The sequence below is a fragment of the Papaver somniferum genome, chromosome 7, assembly GCF_003573695.1.
Source record: "Papaver somniferum cultivar HN1 chromosome 7, ASM357369v1, whole genome shotgun sequence".
NCBI lineage: Eukaryota > Viridiplantae > Streptophyta > Magnoliopsida > Ranunculales > Papaveraceae > Papaver > Papaver somniferum.
Genome location: NC_039364.1, coordinates 222,711,221 through 222,731,399, shown reverse-complemented (window position 1 = coordinate 222,731,399; position 20,179 = coordinate 222,711,221). Strand labels below are relative to the sequence as shown.

General features: G+C 36.0%; 2 protein-coding genes across 2 annotated transcripts; one reads left to right on the top strand and one right to left on the bottom strand.

The window, feature by feature from the left end:
• Positions 1-7,917: 7,917 nt before the first annotated feature.
• LOC113299657 lies at positions 7,918-9,973 on the top strand. The gene is made up of 6 exons (XM_026548728.1): positions 7,918-8,502; positions 8,645-8,723; positions 8,828-8,887; positions 9,110-9,231; positions 9,335-9,406; positions 9,548-9,973. The coding sequence occupies exons 1-6, from the start codon at positions 8,018-8,020 to the stop codon at positions 9,648-9,650; spliced, it is 921 nt and encodes a 306-aa protein (XP_026404513.1). The 5' UTR covers positions 7,918-8,017; the 3' UTR covers positions 9,651-9,973.
• On the bottom strand, positions 9,944-17,861 carry LOC113299656 (testis-expressed protein 2-like). Its single transcript, XM_026548727.1, has 7 exons — positions 17,434-17,861; positions 15,389-15,624; positions 14,177-14,849; positions 13,173-13,524; positions 12,608-12,702; positions 11,111-11,305; positions 9,944-10,847 (listed from the first exon to the last, which is right to left on the bottom strand). Exons 1-7 carry the CDS (start codon positions 17,608-17,610, stop codon positions 10,188-10,190), a joined length of 2,388 nt encoding a protein of 795 aa, XP_026404512.1. The 5' UTR covers positions 17,611-17,861; the 3' UTR covers positions 9,944-10,187.
• Positions 17,862-20,179: the final 2,318 nt, after the last annotated feature.

The following is a 20,179-nucleotide window of genomic DNA, read 5'->3' as shown; positions in this document are numbered from 1 at the left end:
AGCTCGGTTGAACCCACCAAGCATTGGTATGTCAAGTTTGGTTGTCATATTTTAGTAAATCAAAACTCTTGTTAAGAGTCGCTTGATTATGTACTAGAGTCAACTTCGTATAGGTTAGCTTGAAAGTATTAGGATTTGAGACTTTACAAGTATTGCGAAGACTTGAAGATGTGAAGAAGCAAGGAGCTACAACGACAACAATCATCCTTCCACTTGAGGTTATTGATATTTGACTTGAACTGTTTCATTCCCTAATGTATCTTTCAAGTCGTGCATATTGAAAACAAAATTGCGAAGCATATTTGAACTCTAGATAGACATAGTGTTAAGGAATACAATACGAGGTTTATTTCTTAACCATTGAACTTTTTAGATAAGACATCGCCATAATCATTTGAATGCTATTGTGATTATGTATGGGTATGAGGTGAGGATTTCATCCTAGGGAATAATGTTTTACATGTATTCTAAGGAAGTAAGTTCATAAACGTGTTTGTGAATCAAAAAGGATGAAATCGCCAGGTGTTATTGGTTTTGTTATTCATTGCATATCTTATGAACAACCAATATGTGTGATTGAGCATAACCGATCACGACTTGTTATGTTCTTGGTAGAACTATTCACAAATGCATGACTTATGTATTGGTATAACTTTTATTAGTAAAAGCGATCTTAAGTAATCACCTGAGATGGTATGATCGGGTTTGTGATTTTATGTCTGACCAAATATGGGAAAGGAGAACCGATCCTAGTAAGAGGTGCAGTACATCAAAAAGGGGAACCGATCCTTGTATGAGGTGCATCAAGGTTTATAACAGAAAGGGGAACCGATCCTATGGACATGTGCAACACGTTTTTAGGCAAAGGAGAACCGATCCTATGGACATGTGAAACACATATAAGTTAGATACCATATATATGTGGGGAACCGATCCTAGTACCTAGTCAACCGAATTTTGAAAAGCTAGTGTGACTATGCACAGTACTCACATGGAAGGTAGAACCGAAACTTGTTTTGGTAGAACCGTTAAACCCATGATTGTGATTGAATGTTATTTGATCAATCGCATAGTTCTTGAAAGTCAGATGAACCAATTCTAAACTTTTTTAGAAGTGTGGCAAATCGGTTTCAAGGTTGTAAGTGTGAAAGAGAACTTACAAAGTTAAGATATCGACATACTTTGAACACGTGCTATGAATGTTTATTTCTTTAATTGTTCAAAGTTATTCCTTAATAGATAAGGGAAGAGAATCCCAGGATCGAAACATAAATAAGTTAAAAATCTTTTAATTAAGGTATTTAACTTCATTTTTAGGAAAATAAGAATTAGTAATGTGCATTTAGAAATTAGAGATTTTCTGAGAGATTTCGATCATTATTTTTGGACAGAGCATTTCCAGGAATTATGAAAACCAAATTTGTGATTTAATGAATATCTTGAGAATATTTTCGGTTTTGGAAATTCCTTGGTGTCAAAACTTCCTTGTCTATAAATACTTGAAGTTTGCCTTTCTAGCAAACTAATCCTCCGTAACAACAAACTTCCTCTTTGTTGTGTTGTTACTGGTGTAGCCGCCTATTTGGAGAGGAGAGTAACCTAATTAGGCGAAATTTCTTACAACATTTAAAGTCTTCTTTGGGATTGAGAAGCTCTACGAGTACCGTTGGTGGGAAACTACATAATTGCGGTTTATCTTTTGTTTTCATTGATTTGATTGACTAACGGTGGTTGAACTTTGATTGCACCTAGTTTGTTTATGCTTGAGAATCTTCTCTTTTGATATAAGATTCACTCAAACTAGTTCAGAGTTTCGACAGGGATCTTTAGACTGTTGTTAGTTCTAAAGACGATCTTGTGATAATCCATTGTTAACAGACTCCGTTCTGTGTGTGATTGATCACAAGAGATTCAAGTGATTGTGTGCAAGTTTTTATTGAAGATCTAAGAAGATTTAAAGACGAAGAAGATATTGAAGATTTCTGATTTGTGGGTTCATAATCTTTGGTGTGCACAATACTTGTTTCGGTAAAAAGAGGATCCAATTAATAATCGGTTTATCCTTGTGATAGATTGGATTGATTAATTGAGTAGATCGGCACCAACATAATTACTTGGATTAATAGTGTTGTTGGCTTAATCTTAAACGATTACTTCGTAATTGAACATAAGATAGATCTAAGGACCTGAGGAAAGAGCTTATGTTAAGATAAACATAATAGCCTTTGTCCGACTCATATCACTTGGTTGAATAGAGTTGATACCAAACAGATTTGTTGTTCCTTTACTGTTTGGAATACGAACCAAAGGAATTTTTCCAAGTACGTGACTTATTCATAGTCGGAGGCATGGGAATACAGACGAAACTAGGTGAACTATAGATTTAGTTGCTTGGTCTCAACTATACGAAGTTAGGTGTAATTTTGTGTAGCGGCTTAATCCTGAGAGTATTCAATTCTGGACAAGGTCCCGGAGTTTTTCTGCATTTGCGGTTTCCTCGTTAACAAAATCTTGCCGTGTCATTTACTTTATATTTCCGCATTATAATTGTTTTATTATAATTAAAGTAAATTACACAAACGTTAATTCCTATTTACTTGATAAGTGAATTCTATTGTGTTTGGTTAAGTCCGAACCTTTTTATCAAGTAACATACTTCGTTGTTGAATTGTATCGATATCGTATCCAAAGACGATCACACGAAGTGTAAACCGATTAGTTGCATTGTCTCGACTCAGTCCATAGACAATCACTTTCAGAGAAAGTACTTATAGGTAGGAAAAGTTTTAGCTTGAGGTATATTTGGGTACCCTCGCCTTTTCACTTACATTTGAACCTCGACTAACCATGTGAGTGCTAACAGGATGCATGTCCTTATTGAATTTCCTGACAACTTTAGACCTGTGCAAACTGGTGGAATAACATACCACAAGCTCAATTTCCGATCGAGCCTTCCCCAGGTTTCTCAAATCAAATTTGGATCTAGAATAACTTGTAGGGATCTCTTATAAAATTTGGATTTATAGTAACTCTCTCATATCTGTGAAGACTTGGTACAAGCTATTCAATTCTGTTGGTATAATCACTTTAATCCATGCTGGTCTCAATTCAAATTTTCTTATACTTATCCCTAAGATCAAAGGTGCTAAAAAACCAAATCAATTTAGACCCATTGGTTTAAGAAATTTCTGCTTTAAAATCTTTACTAAGATCACTACCTTAAGAATGAATACCATTATCTAGGGCTGTCAATGGGTACCCATTACCCGGAACCGGATCCGGTAGACTTGGGTCCGGTTCCGGGTCCTAAAGTTGGACCCATTAGCAACTTAAGACCCGACGGGTAATTACCCGATTGGACCCGAATCTAAACGGGTCCAAACGGGTAATACCCGTTGGGTACCCGCGGGTATCGGGTACCCGTTTATTCATACTTTTATTCGTGTTTTTGCTTTGATATTTTACTCGTTTTAAATTTTTGTCTTACATTGAATCTTTATTTAGTACATTAATAAGAAATAATAATAAATTTTATAAAAGTTATTTAAATCTAAGCCAAAAAGAGACAAATATTAAGTTTTTGAGGTTTTTTTAATAGTTTTCTTAAGACCCAATGGGTACCCGGGACCGGTATCCGGGTATTTAAACGGATCCGGTTCTGGGTCCACAAGTGTAGGAACCGTACCCGGAACCGTTAGGATCCGGATCCTACCTTTATAAGTAGGGTCCGGATCCGAGTCTAGTGATACCCGGGAGGACCCGGACCCGTTGACACCCCTACCATTATCCATAAAGTTATCTCTCCCCAACAATGTGCATTCATATAGGGTACAAACATTCATGAACAAGTTTTATTGGAATATGAGCTTGTGAATGAAATGAGTATTAAAAGAAAATGAGGAAATGTGAGATTAAAATTAGATATATCTCAGGTTTATGACACCCTCAGCTGGGATTTTTTAAGTTATGTCATGAAAAAATATGGTTTTTCTGGAAAAATTTCCACTTGATTTTTGTGCTGCTTCAGACAACCAAGATTTCTATCTTACTAAATGGTGGTATTATTGGATACTTTGGAGTGGTAAGAGGAGTTAAACATGGTTAACCCTTATCTCTTAGCTTATACATTTTGGTTGCTGATGTTCTAAGTGGGAAAATTTACCAATTCATCCAAGAAGGGAGGATTCATCCTATGGTTATTAGAAAAGGTATTTATCCTTCTCATCTATTTTTTGTTGATGACATATTTATCTTCTGTAACGGATGCAAAAAAAAAACTTTAGAGCACTTAAAGAATCTATTATTAGAATATCAAAATGCTTCAGGCCAACTTGTTAGTGCTGCTAAAAGTAAATGTTTTGTTGATGATACTTCTACTACCAGACAACATCAGATTGCACAACTTATGAATATGAGGTTATCTTATTTTCCTGATAAGTACCTAGGAGTAATGGTTCCAGGGAAAATAAAATCTGAACATCTTTGGTCTTTTGTTGATATGCTTCAAAGAAGGTTAGCTAATTGGATTGTTAAATTCTTAAATTTCCAGGCTAGAGTTACTCTCATTAAGTTTGTACTAAGTAGTATCCCCATTTACAATATGTCTATATATAAACGGCCTAGAAAAATAATTGAAGCTTGTGAAAGAATCCTAAGGAATTTCTTATGCAATGGAAATGCTGAAGAGAGGAAGTATATAACTATTTCTTGGGAGAAAGTATGTACACCTTTGGAGGAGGGAGGCATGGGCATTAGGAGACTTGAAGATATTAATAAAGACCTTTTGAGGAAATTATTATGGAAAATTGTTAACTCTGAAGAAGATCGGGCAAAACAATTTCTAGCAAAATTCCAAGATCAACATGGTAAATGGATTACTTATTACAAACAATCATTTGTTTGGCATGGAATTAAATGGATCTTACATGATTTTGGTAACAACTCAAGATGGTTAGCGGGCAATGGGGATAATATTTCTGTGTGGAGAGATAACTGGATTCTAGAATCAAGTATAATCAGCCAGTTTCTTGAAAATGCTTATCCAACAAAATATTAATATGAAAGTAAACAGGTTGATTCAGGACAATACTTGGGTTATACCTGGAGAAATGCTTACCTTTTTCAAGACTGAAGATTTACCTACTCTCTCATTGGAATCAAATAAATTGATTTGGACTGCTACTGAAAATGGGAATTTCTATGTCCATAGTGCAGTCAATGTAATCAGGAAAAAACAGCCAAAAATGAGATGGTTTAAGAAAATTTGGAAATCTTGTATTCATCCTTCATTGCAGGAAATGTTTGGAAGATAACCAGGGGTGCTTGTAATTTAGATGAGAATGTGAGGAAAAGGGGAATGTCTCTTGCCTCCAGGTGTTACTTATGTCACAAAAACCAAGATTTAATGAGCTATATCCTCTGGATTGGAACTATGGACAACTTCTTTGGAATTGGATTGGTGACACATTTGCCTTCAAAAATCCAAAATATTTTGATGATATTATTAATGTTTGCAAAAATTCTAGCTCTGTGATACAAGAATTATGGTGCATTGCTGCATCTAACATTATGGTGGATATCTGGTTTACTAGAAACAAGGTGTTTTTTGGGAATTTTGCACCTGACTTGAATAAGGCAAAGAAGAAGATATCATGAATGATTCATGAATGTGAAGCTAGACTCAAGGATTTTATGCATAACTCTGCTTATGATTTACAGATACTCAAATTTTTTGATATAATATGTAGAAAGGTGAAATCTTCCAGAGCAATTGAGTGCACTTTCTCTCTTCCTGAAGATGGAAATATTTTAGTTTGCTGTGATGGAGCATCTAGAGGGAACTCCCGATGTGCTGGATATGAATTTGAGGCTAATTTTTTGATGACATGTTCTTCTTATAAGTCTATACACTCCCACCAAAAATGAGAGCATTCCGAGATGTATAAGACCACCATCTACCATTTTGAATATCAACCGTTGAAGATTAGCGGTTGAAATTAAAATTTGTGGATGGTGAAGTTTCGTATTTCGGAATTCTCTCATTTTTAGTAAGAATGTAGAGTTTTATACGAGGAACATGTCTCCAAAATATTAGCTTTAAATTCATTGTCGGTTATGTTTGGTAGAAAAAATGATAACCATGTCAACGGATTATGTCATTATAACCATGTCAACTGATCCTTCCCATTAAAGTAACTCCAGCCAAATAATCTAGAACGACTTTTTGGGGACCATGGTTTTTTTGGGGGACCATGGTTTTATTTTGGGTAAAGGCATTAGAAGTAATTTCAGGTCACCCCATATCTAGTTATTTATTTAATACCTAATCTACCCTCTTAATTAATTTTAGGTTATGATTAGTGAATGATTTAGTTAAAAACAATTTGTGAGATTAAATTAAAATATGGGTTTATTATTAGTTGAGTAGAATTATTGAGAGAGTAGAGTTAGAGAAGATGAAGGAGAAAACATGGAAAATAAATTTTTTTCCAATTCACTAAGTTTGAGTATTCAAATGATGAAAACTCATCTGATTCTTCATCTCCATCCTCTTCGAGAATATTTGTTAATCTTCAAAATGATCCGGATTTGAAATGGATTTTGAACAGTTCGGTTACTATATATGAAGAACAAGTAACCGAACTCATCTGAATTTGTAGTTCGGTTGCCCCGTGAGATGAACAAGTAACCGAACTCATCTGAAAGTGCAGTTCGGTTACTTGTTCCAAACACGCAGGTTACCGAACTCTCAAATAATAGAATTTCTAGGAGTTACAGCGTTATGTTCGGTTGGTTCTCAACTAACCGAACTTTGGTGTACAAAGTTCGATTGGTTCGCAAACTGCATGCACTTTTGATCTAACCGAACTTTACGTAATATAAGAGTATATAAGTTTACAAAGTTCGGTTCTTTCGCAAACTTGAACCTAACAACTAACCATCCGAACTCTGAGTTCGGTTTCTGCGATAAAATTGTGAAATTACCGAACTTAACAAACAAAAAAAATGTGAAGTTCCAGCGTCTATTGGCTAAGTTCGGTTACTTTGGAGTTTTAAAAGTTCTTGCGAACAAACCGAACTCTATTGGCTAAGTTCGGTTATTTTGGAACTCAACATAGTGGCCACAACAACGCAGTTCGGTTAGACTGGATTTGTTTTTTTTTTCGGTTCTAAGGGTGGAGTTCGGTTACTTTGTAGTTTTAAAATTTTTGCGAAACAACCGAACAGAGAGTTCGGTGACTTAGTTTTAAATCCAATAAAACTGAACTGTTCTTCGTGTTCTTCATTTTCAAGAAGTTCGGTTAGTAAACTAGGGTTTTTTGGAAAATCTTCCTAACCGAACATGGATCTGTAACTCCTATTAAAACCCTATTTTGATGATTTCTATTCGATTGAAGAAATCAAAATCAAATTAAAGTGAAGGATTTGTTGAAAAATACCTCCGGAGTGGTCCCATGGCAGAATCAGGTTGCGGCTGGCGTCTTTTATACTCGATAAAATTATTATGTAACCGAACTTAATTGTGATTGCATTGATGTTGTTACATTTCTTAAATAGGCGGTGGCGATGGTGGTGGGAGGAGGTGGTGGTGGTAATCGGTGGTTGGTGGTGGTGATAATCAGAGGTGGTGGTGGTGGTAATCGGCGGTGGTGGGCAGTGGTGGTAATCGGTGGTTGGTGGTGGTGATAATCGGAGGTGGTGATGGTGGTAATCGGCGGTGGTGGGAGGAGGTGGTTATATATATAGGCGGTTATTAGGTTGGTTTTAAATTAAATTAGGTTAAGGATAGGTTAGTCATTTCAACATTTTATGACACCCCTTATCACTGTAGGGAAGGTGGCCTAATAAAACCATGTTCCCCTCAAAAAAAACCATCGTCCCTAAAAAAAAAAAATCATTCATAATAATCTAGTAGAAATAGAAACTAGTATAATCCATTGGGCTCTGCAACAATGGAGGTACGAAGGAGATAAACTAGAAACAGAAACGAAAAAATCAAAAGACACAAAAATAACAAATGATTTGCTTCAGTCGTAACATCGTCACCGGTCCATTCCCATCTTCCTCACCAATACAATTACACTTCCAAAATCAAAACCTTCCACCAAAAAATTCTTTGAAAACCCAAAATCCTCCTCCCAAGAGGTCAATAAAAATTTGGGCAAGAAAAAGTATCATACAAGAAGAAAATGAAGAACCCATTGGAGTAGAAGAAGTAACAGCAAAAGGATCAGGAACAACAGCAAGAGGAAGAAGACTACTGAAAGTAAGAGAAGAGAAAAGGAAAAGAGAATATGACAGGATTCATAACTATCCAAGTTGGGCAAAAGTACTTGAAGATGCCTGTAAAGATGATACTGAACTTCGTGCTGTACTTGGTGATAGTATTGGTAACCCTGAATTAATGAGACAAAGGGTTGAACAAAGAGTTAGACAAAAAGGTCGTGATTTTAATAAAACTAAAACTGGGTCTGTTCTTGCTTTCAAAGTCAGCTTCAGAGAGTAAGTTTTACTAAACCCTAGATAGATGGGTACATAGATAGAGAAGCAGTTCATTTTATTTGGCTTGTTTTAATGGTCAGTGAAGTAGTTAATTTGGGCTTAACAATCTAATTGTAGTTGTTTGTGTGTCAATTGCTTGCAGTTTTAATCCAATTGATTCTCACATTTGGTTTGAGTTGTACGGAGCTCCTTCGGATAGAGATGTTGAATTGATTGGTAGTGTAAGTAGAATTTTGTATGTCTGTGATTGTTACAATTATTTCTGAATTAACCTTAAACCCTAAACCCTAACATTGACAATTGTGTGGGATTGTGGATATTGCAGGTTATTCAGTCATGGTATGTGATGGGACGCTTGGGAGCTTTCAACTCTTCTAATCTTCAGGTTTACTCACATACCCATATGTTTTGTTTTCAGTGATTTAGTATGCAGTTTGAGAGAATGATGTGAATTTCCTGAACTTTTACTGAGTAAATCTGTTATGCATTATGATTCTGGATTGTCGGAATTCCATTAGGCTCTGTCTAAACAGTCTGCAGTTAAACTAGTATATGGTTTTGGGATATAGCTAGAAATGCTTTTTAAGTTTTCGTAAAATGTATGCAGTTGGCTAATTCATCCATGGAGCATGATCCCACTTATGACGCAGACAAAGGTTCTACCGTTATGCCTTCATCCTTCCATGATATCGGTGATGTCGAATTCCAGGATAACTGGGGACGCGTTTGGTATGAATTGTTTGTTTATTTTGTAATGTGTTGTATGTTTAATTTCGAAAGTCTGCACACAGTCTATATGTGAATAGGCTAACATATTTGATTCGTCAAACAGGGTAGACCTTGGAACATGTGATTTCTTTGCCATTGATGTTCTACTCAACTGCTTAACTGTGTTGAGCTCAGAGTAAGTTCTTTTGATGAACTAGGTTTACATATTAACTAGTGAGTTTCAGTTTAGGTTCCTTCACCTGAATTGTTGTTCAGCATTCTTCAGAAAGACCATTATATGAACCGTCTTTGCTGACTTAACTTCGCTCCATCTCAGATACTTGGGCATTCAACAAGTGGTTTTTGGTGGTCGGCGAATGGGCGACTGGGAAGAGGGAATGACCAGTTCTGAATATGGATACAAGAACTTCAAGATATGAACTGACGTATGAGTGTCTTTTTCTGTTCAAACCCTATAAGTAGTAGAGACTAACTACATACAAGCTCAAAGGAAATGTTCATCTGCCTCAGAACTTCCTATACATTAGTTTGGGATCCTGTTAGAAAGGGTGCATACAATCTGAAACAAGTCGGGGCAGAATAGTCTGACAAACACGATGAAGCAAGTTAGTTTCTGTTCTGTCCATGCGCTTATTTTGATGCCATGATGTACCATTTTGAAGAACTGTATTTGTACACTGCTCTTGTAAGAAATGGTTCAATAATGCAACAGTGAAGGAAATTTTGATATTTCTCTTATGAATGTAAAAAGAATTGTTGATTGAATCATCAGTACATGTTCTAAATATTGTGGTCCCTTTTTACAGTATTATGGCACGAGGAATCTGAATTGAATTCCTTGATTTCCTTGTATCAATATATTTAATCAACAAATTTTCTGGAAAGTGCGCTCTCTTGCTTTTCAATCTACTTTTGGGCAATCCCAGTTCTGCTCATAACCAGAGGAGGTAAAAGTATCATGGTCCTCGCATCTTCTCAACAATGTTTCTGCCCTTTTCTTCAATATGTCTCTTCTTTTCTTCGAATTTCTCAGACACCTTATTCCTCAAATCCATCATTCTTGCTCTCCTACTGCCCATTTTCTTAGGATTTGGATCCTCATTGAAAGATCCAAACTGTCTTTCCCTAATCATGGACTCGGATAGTGGTGATTGATTCTCCTCTTGGCTCTCCGACCTGCTGTAACTATATGTCTCATTATGTGACTCGTCCTTAATTAGCAACGGAGCTTTCAAATCTTGTAAAGAACGGCTGCTGCTTGTGGATTGATTAGTGGAACTTGATGCAGATAAACTAGGTTTTGAAGAAGATGACAATTCTTCAGACTGCCCATTCCTTTGATGTAGGCTCTTCGCATTTTCGTAATCCTTTACCTCTAAATAATTACTGCTACTCGCCTGTTTATCACTACTCTTCCTACCTTCTTCAACTATGGTTTCAGATTCCTCTGGTTGACAGTTCGGTAACTCAAGCGCTGCAGGATCACTAACCACTTCCTGTTTAACCCATATAAAGGGAGCATCTTTACGAGGAATCCAGTCATCCTTTTCAGCTAACATCCATGGAACACATACACCTTCACAATTTGGAAGAACTAACATATCACGGATTGCTGCCTGCAAAAACGGTAAGCGTATCAAGCAAAAGAATGAAAAATTGCACTTACGCGCTGAATCATCTTCTTTTACTGATCTTAGTGATTTTTATGAATGCATGCACCTAATGATCCTAAGCCTCCAACTACAGTTTACATATACAACCTTTCTTGAATGGTCAAGGTACAAATTTGATGAGGATTCCGGGCCAACTACTTCCTTTCAATCATGACAATAGAAATAACGAACAAAACCAGAAGCAGGAACACTGACTGACTGCTTACCTTAAATCGGTTTCCGAGTATCACAGCAACATGTCCACTGGTAATTTTGTGGTCTCCAACCGAAGAGTCCAGGTCGAACTGAATGTGAGGCATTGATGTGAATCCAAACCATAGCTGATCAGAAGGAGGTGGCTTTATATGAATTCGCAAGGTTCCTCGAACCGATGCAATCCTTATACCTAAGCTAATGGGAACCTGTAGAAACAAAGCATTCAGTTCAAACAAAGTTGCAGAAACATTCCAGGAACTTGCAAAATTTCTACAGCAGCCATTGCTTTTTAAATGAGAACTTATCGATCACATAAGTTGACTAGTAGACCGCCTAACCTCAATAAGACAAGGGGGTCCATCACATTTATTAGCTATGTTTTGCATGAAGAGCTCGATATTTAAGACAAGGGGGCACAAAAGTAGTATACATGAAATGCACCAGATTGAATTCCCACAAGGATTTCTCATTCTGGATTTATGGCATATGGTCAGATATTCTCAAGGCTAGACAACTCCCAAGCGATGCAACTGGAGTAGCTCCACAAGCTATGATTGTAGCAAGTAAACTAAGATACACTTGCACCTTGGCTAACTTGAACGATTTCGAACCCTTTATGAGAAGTACTTTCAATGGGCTCCGAGAAATTTTTATGCCTGGAAGGCAGTTTTCTTTTTTTCTTCTTGTGGAAAGAATAACATGCGGGATATTTCTGAGCTTTACAGTCCAGTCTCCGGTTCTTGGTCACATAAAGAATGGAATTGGCTCTCAGGAATTCTGGATTCAATAAGAAGATGAGGAAGGGGTAGAAGATAAAACTGTGTTAAGGATGATGTGCCATTATGAAGAGGGGGCAAAGAAGAATCTATTTTAGTACTCCAGTTGATGGTCTGATTATACAGTGAGAAAGAGAGTTGCAAAGAAAAGATGTATGAGAGAAATTTATTAGTAGAAAATACTGCCGCCATTTCAAATGTTCAACATTTCTACTAAAGACAGGTAAAAGCAGAGCACTTATTGCTATTATTTTATTCATGCAAAGCCAGATTGTTGGTTGTGAAGTTAGAATTCCAAGTATTAAAACAATACTATCAATTGATTAGCAGGCAAATTTGATACTACATGCTAAAACAATTTCCGGATTCGACCTTGACTCGATTCTGATCATTGGTGTAGACATGGTCTTGACTCAGCTCAAGATCTCATTCTACTTAACCAACCTCGGTCCATAAATCATGTGAGACATATAACAAAAAGTCAGATGCATACATTCTGTAATCAGTGATATGACTACTACAAAACAATACTAAAAACCCTTAAAAAGTAGGAGTTGATAGCATGTCATATATCAACTACATCTACATGAACTAAGTGATGTGACCGAACTATCATTATTAGCTTGGCTATACTTAATCCAATTTTATCCAATTAAATCATTGCAACATCCCTCAGTTTATTTTTAAATTAGTTCAGTAAACAAACTAGTGCAATGATGAAAATTTGCTAACCTGTGAAACATGGTTGGCAACAGAATTCACAATAGATTTCCACTTTGAAACATAAGGCGATTTCCAACTACTGCTCTTTGAGAATTTTGTCTCATCTGCATAAGGAGCAAAGTAGATGCATTCTTTTAAGAAAACGTAAAAAATTCAGTCTGATACACCAATTTCCCTGAATCTAAAGAGGCGGGCATACAAATTAATTAAACAAAGTGTGGTAACCCCGAAAGTAAGGGTGATAACTTCCAGGACTGGCAACCAAACAAAAGAAAGTCATTTTAAACGAGATTGTGGAAGTTTGGGACTACATAACACATTCTATTCAACACATCACTAAAATCACCATAAAGATATGTGGAATGTCAAGAAGTTTTTTGAATTCACGACTGCAAAATCCTTCGTAAAGAAAACTAAACTTGAAAACAGAGATTGTGCATGAACTGATAAAATTAATTATCTTGTAACTCTTCTAAATATAAAAGGTGCAATTCAGGAAAATACCCAGAATAAAACATAACTTAAAGACCATCAACTATTTCTAAATGAAAAAGTAGGGAATATTTATGCTTACCATGCTTGTTCTCCACTTCTTCTTTCTTATCTATCTCATCAACTATTTCTCCAGAAACTAATGACTGGAAACCTTCTAAAAGATCTGATGTAGCCCTGCCAACAGAATCTGACTCCAAACCTTTATTTATGATACCCTTCTCAAAACCAGGCTCACGAACTTCAAGTCTTGTTTCAACATCTAACACTAGGCCACCTGAATATTCCAAGTCCAATTCAATGGCCCAAACCTCATTCATGTCCATTGGAAGAACCCTCATGCCATGGATGTTAGGCGGGAGAGTTCCAAGATCTAAACCTGTAAGATTTACTCCACCGATGTAACTAGGGGTTCTCAAATTGAGTAATGTTCTCTGTTCATACCAATAAAAACAGTTATCAGCAATATATATATTCTAATAGTGCACATGTATTTATACGTGATATATAAAAACATAGATTTTCAATTTAATCACGGGGAATTAGGGAAATGCTAGATTATTTTGGCAGACAAAATTACTCAACAAAACGATAAGAACCTTCATATGGTATTCACAAACATAAGACACATAAGATGAAATCCTGCGAAGTTAGGTGAGGAAACAAATTTGTTGACAACTATACATTGTTAAGAATATCTTCAGCGAGGAATTTTTTTTTATGACAAAGGGTGCTGAGTACTCTTATTTTCATGAGTTTACATTAGTTATTAATCCTTAAACATCCTTCCACGAATGAAATCAGTCAGCCAAAAACATATCATCATCCAGGAAATGCCACTTGTTTATGTTATTTTCAAATCCACAACTTTGCTTTGACTACCAAGGTTCATACAGTTATAAAGTTGAAGGTCAAATTTTTAAATCTAGGAGCTTTAGAGTAAGTCAGCCCAAAAAGAGTATACGCTATGCAGTGTTGGGTGAAGCACCTCCACCAATCTCTCTTTGGTCAGATAAGAAATCTCATGATTCCACTCACACAAAAGCATACAGGTGCATATTTAAGAACAGAAGAGATTAAGACTACCTGGATCCTTTCTTGTATGGAGCTTTTTATCGCATCATTTCTTTTGGTGTCGAAAAATAACCGTGAAAGTAGCAAATTGCAGCAAAGTGTTCCTTCATCAACACCAAATTTGTCATCAAAATCTGCATCTGAGGTCACGGAGGCTTGACTTTGGCTTACTGAACGTGAAAGCACGGGATCCTCATCCAAGGAACTGCTAGTAGTCTTTTCTGTCAAGGGATACCTAACAGAACCGGTTAGCCCCACTAAATCTTGGGCTGAACGTGACTTCTCACCCATCTTCCTCTCTTCATGAATTGATGCCGACACACTATTTCCCTTACTATCAGTGCCACTCTTAGAAGCCTTTTTTGCAAGTTTTTTTAGAAAGCCACGAACTTTTGACGTAGAACCATCATTTTTAGTAGTTCTATCCATGGGCTCAGCAGAGAACCCAAAAGGATGTTTCTTAAGAGAAGGATATCCTGCATTTAAAGATGTAAGGTAATTGTAAAACTCCTTGTTCAATTTGGCATACCAATTAACTCTTTCCTTGCCATCACGTGTAGCAAGACGAAGGGCCTTACACCATGATTCCTTCTCCCAGGAAGTTTCAAAATATATATAAAAACTTTTGCTTCCGTTATACACAGCTGACGTTTTGCCCTCCACTTTAACTGGGTATCTTTTTGCCCTACAATCCCATATAAAACTAAATAAGAGCTCAGGAGTCAGGAGACTAAATAAAAAACTCATACATGAAGCCTAACATCCAAACTCTACTAAAACACCAAGTTAAACTGTTATGAAAACAAGGAATTCATTCAGGAATCAGGGTTTAAAGAGGCAATTGTTAGGTCCCTGCCCTGCAGAGTACAAACATCAACAGTCCATCTGTCAAGGATACATCACTCAACTTGTACCCAAGGTGATGTTTTGGAATTGACTTCATCGGAGGCGTACATCACCTCTTCACCATGAGAGTGACTGTGAATTCGTGATTTCACATTCTGCGATCACCCTAATCAAGTCAAGTTTGTCCCTTGTATCACACAAGTAGAACAGATAGGGGAGGACAGCATTTCAGAATCCTCCCGCACAGGGCAGATGAACATCCTATACGACATGACAAATGTAATTCCACACTTTCCTACTAAGTAATTAATGGGTTTGCCTTACATGTCAACACAAAGAAGCATAAGCAGAAAGTCCATTTTGAAAAAGGAAACTTACCACTTCCTTGAGGAAAGATTTGATGCTGAAACAGATAGTACCATGCAATCAACAAGATCAATAGTAACCTGAGAACCATTTGAATTGGTGATAATAAGTGAATGGTCCTTAATCTTTGCATGTTTTTTGACAGGAGTGACCTCCACTATCTCCTTCTTGTTTTTTTGATCCTTAGGTAACTTGTCCTTGGCCCCTACTTTCGCAAGCTTTTCCGGTTCTAATATCCAAATCACACCCTATGATAAAATTCAAAGCAAAACAGAATCAATAAGCTGCTGCAGTTAAATAAAGAAAAGATAAAAATAAAAACCTGCGTAAAACTAAGTGGAAAAAAACACAGTGATAAAGTTTATGAGCAACCGAAAGAATAAAAAATCAGCAGATCAAGATTCTTATAGCATATAAGCGCATGGACGCTAAACTTTAAGCTGTAATTCATCCTCTTAACTACTTCTAGATTATTAAACGTCCTTCTCCATGGAATTCAAGGAAACCTTTCTGTATGAAATTTCTCTTTTAGTTTCTGCTTTTGTTCAAACTGCAATATTGGTAGGAAATGCCCCCCAGAGTTGTTGCAGGAATTCTAGAAAACCAAAAAGGTCAAATAGAATAGAATAAAGTTGGACTGCTTACTCATCATTGCAAAATTGAAACTGGTCAGTGGGGGCTAACATAGAGAAATAAAAACTGTGGGGTTGAAATGTTAGCTACTGAACCAGGAACTGGTTCTCCTTCTCTGGCTATGTATTAAACATAACAAGGCATCTTGTGGGTAACCAGTTCAAATAGAGGAACACCAATAGCACCAGTGTTTATTTTCCTATACACCGGCAGCATTTTGTCCTTTCTATTCAGTAGTTCATATGAAGGTACACAGCATACGACCAATTATGGGAACTTGAAAGAAGAATAACGAAATGTATATCATAATAAAGTCACAAGTAAGAAATATATTGTTGTTCAGACACAGCCTGAGTTGATAAATTAGTTGAATCGATTTTTAATATAAGCAACTCCTCAGTGATAACACAGAACAGGTTTTAACCTAAATCCATGAAACAGAATGTCTTTTTCTTTTTCTGTAGTGTAGAACTAACTATAGTGCACATATAGTTACGTGATTTCAGTCCATATCATCCACATATGCACACTAAACCTATCCAACGAAAACGAAGGATTACCCATACAGAAGCGTATATGTAACTCTATCCTGCATCTACCTAAATTCTCACATTCCACATTTTTGCTTCAAATAAAGGAATCTCAGTATCAATAAACTAAAAAAAAATAGAGCAGTAGAAAGACACTAACAGTCACGTCTAACAACCACTCAGTAAGTACAAACAATTGGTTTGATAAATTTTACTACCACTTCTACTCATTACATCCTCAAGACTGCGTATCTTCTTCCATTACACAAGATGACCCCCTTTCACAACACTTTCACATCACCACTTTAAAAGTTAATCGGCTAACTCATGATGACAAATGTGAAGGTTGAAAACATGTACATTTGAAAATTGGAAGAAACATCTAAACTAAAGTTCTTTATATATCTACATCAACTTCTTCTCTCCTTTGTTCTTCATTTTCCTTTACTTTTTTCTCCACTAGTAACAAGACCAGTGGCATTGCACCATGATAAATATGCCAATACCAAAAGTTTCATTCATAGCCACAATCCCTAGGCACAATGTTCTTGAAAATACTCAACTGCCAATACCAAAGGTTTCATTCACTATATTGCAAGAAAATACACACATGGGGTGCATAAAACGACAACAAACCTTCAACAGTTTTATACACCAAAGAGTCAACAAAATCGATACCAATCTTTCCTACTTCTCTGAACATTCTCCCCCCAAATAATATGAATGCCATATTGCTCCATGTTTAGTGGGAACACATGATAGACATTGATTTCAACAGCAAGAATCACAAGCACCAAGAAACCAACAATTTCTACGGCCAATTTCCTTCTAATTTCAACAACAAAAAATTACTAAAAAAAAGAAAACCTAAGAATTGAGAAGTGAAAAACTTACCTGTTTATTATAAGAGAACGAAAGAGATTGTTGAGGATCAAGATCTTGCTGAACCAGTTGAGATTTGAACTCATATTTCTTAGTTAATCGATGAATAAGATGATACAACACAAATGCTTCAACAGCAACGATTGTAAGGGCTCCAAGAAAAAACCCAAAGAATAAAGATAATAACATCGAATTCGATTGATTGAATTTAAGAAATAACTCTAAGAAAAACCCCTTTTCAGAGTTATCAAAATCGGGTTAAAGTTAGGAAGGAATTAGGAGAGAAACTTCTTCCATTATTGAGAGAGTATGGAGCTTTGTTTTGTTTTTCTCTATCCGTATTTAAGAATGACTGAATCAGAAAAAAAAATAATATATTTATTTTTTTTGTAGTTAATAACAGAATTTGATCATTCTTTTTTTTTTCTTTTTGTTTGAGAAGCAATCTTTTTTAGTATTAAAGTAAGTTGTTTAACATACTGCGATATCTTTCGGAGTATGTCTCTTCTCCAGGGACCAAGCACTAGTCAGTTCTTGGATGGCTTTGGATTTTAACACCTCGGTTTACTACTTACGGAACAGTAAAAACGACCGACACTGGTCGGCCGTGGCCCGTGGGGAATGAATGTGCCGCAGTCAGTGGGGAGTTCCTGGTGATCGTACCACGTCACCGAGATCCTAAAATTTGTATATCATGCTCTTGGGCTGCATCCTTAACAACCAACTATAAGGAGTTACCTTTGGTAATTATGGGGTTGGAACCCCTTTTTGCACGGTGAAAGAGAACTTGTCAACCATCAGATCACTTGATGGTTGACATTATTATGCATGTTAAAAATCTGGATTTGTTACTTGATATTCAAATTAATCAAAATGTGAAAGTGCGATGTAGGTTTTTTTTTTCCTTCTTATTTTTAGAGTACGCTCTAAATCGGAATCAAATATCATGTCAACCTTAAAAATAAATATTACGGACAATTACTTTATTTTTATAGTTTTATATAGATATGATAAACTTAGTAAAATTTGATAATCTTTATAGTGGCCTTGATTTCAAAGGTTCAGCTTCCATTTCAAAGTGAAAATTATCTTCCAGCTAGGACTCCTAGAAATAAGACGTGATTTCTCATGGCAAGGAGCTTAAGGAAATCTAAAATTATATGATTGTTAAAAATGGAAAATAATATATTACTTTATTAACCAGTATCACTGTAGTACAGTGGTAAAGTTTCTGGGTGATCATACCAGTGAGCTGAGTTCAAAACTCGTCAGCATTAATTTCTCTACCAATCAAAAAAGTAACTACGCTCAACAAATTTTAGTTATACTAAATCTAACGTGTGTTCTAGCCTCTTTATAATTTTATTTAACTCGTGGGACAAGTTGTACAAAACCTCTAATAAGGGTACCAATTAATTTGGGATATACCAAATTGTATGTAAGACACTAGGTCTAAACCCGTGCCGTAACGACACGGGCAAGGATATGTTTTTCAAATGTATCCATCGATTCATACGTGCCGTAATTATCTGAGAAGAATCGAACCGATCGATCCATGTCTAAATTTTTTGAGGAGTTGGTTAATAAACGTGTCCTTATCCTCGAATCTTTATTATTGTGTATGTAAGTCATACAACCCTTTGGGACAAACATAGTTAATTGTTAGAGCAAATCCTATGGAAGTAGAACATTACTTCGTTCACTACTTCAAAAAGATATCATCAAAGGTCATTCACCAAACTTGTAACAAAACTAAAAACACCTAAAATTACTTTAAAATCAATTAGATTAATCTTGCAAAATCTGTTAGCATTAGAATTTAATTTTTTATTTTTGATATAAATTGTTGGGTTCCCAATTTACGTAGATTTGTGTTCATTCATTTTTAAAAATTTTAATAATATTTAATTCTTGATCCATTTCTTTTCTTGTCTCTTTACATATTATCATGAAATATTTCTCAAGCATGCATAATTACACGAAGTTGGGAGAAATGACAAAAAAACAGAAATCATGACAAAAAAGGGGAATAAAGAGAGATGTGAGAAACTGAATCGATTACAACTAATTCACGCGTAGCCTTGCATAATCCCATGAAGTAGGGGAGAAATAATGACAGAAACAGAAACCATGACAAAAAAGGGAATAACGAGAGATGTGAGAAACTGAACCGATTACAATTAATTCGCGTGTAGCCTTGTGTTTGGTCAATTTTTTTATAGGTTTCATTTTTCTTCCTGCCCCCTACCCAGCAAATCTTAAAATCACGATATCTTCTTTTTTGGAAAATTCTGGCCTTTAAAAATTGTTTTAATTCAAAAAAATAATTAAAAAAAGTAATTTGAAAACTAAAATCAAATTAAAACAAAACAAAGAAAAATAAACCAAGGGCGACTAAATAATTTAATTTACCTATCTTAGGACACCTTTTCTCACCATATTGCCGCTACTTCTTCCACCACCACATTATCGTCGCCACTTCACCAGTCTCACCAATACCCACCACCATTATTCCCACCGTCGATCCACCACCAACACCCACCATCACAACCACCATTAGTGCTTAATTTACCTATCTTAGGACCCCTTTTCTCACCCTACTACCACTACTTCTTCCACCACCACTGTAGATGGGGCAAAACGAGTTGATGGTTTTTACAGAATTAAGGAGACGACCGTACGGAGGAGGCTCCTTGAACCGACAGAAATGCTTAACCTCACACAGATGCACTGCAAGAATGGAGTGCTTTGAATTCGA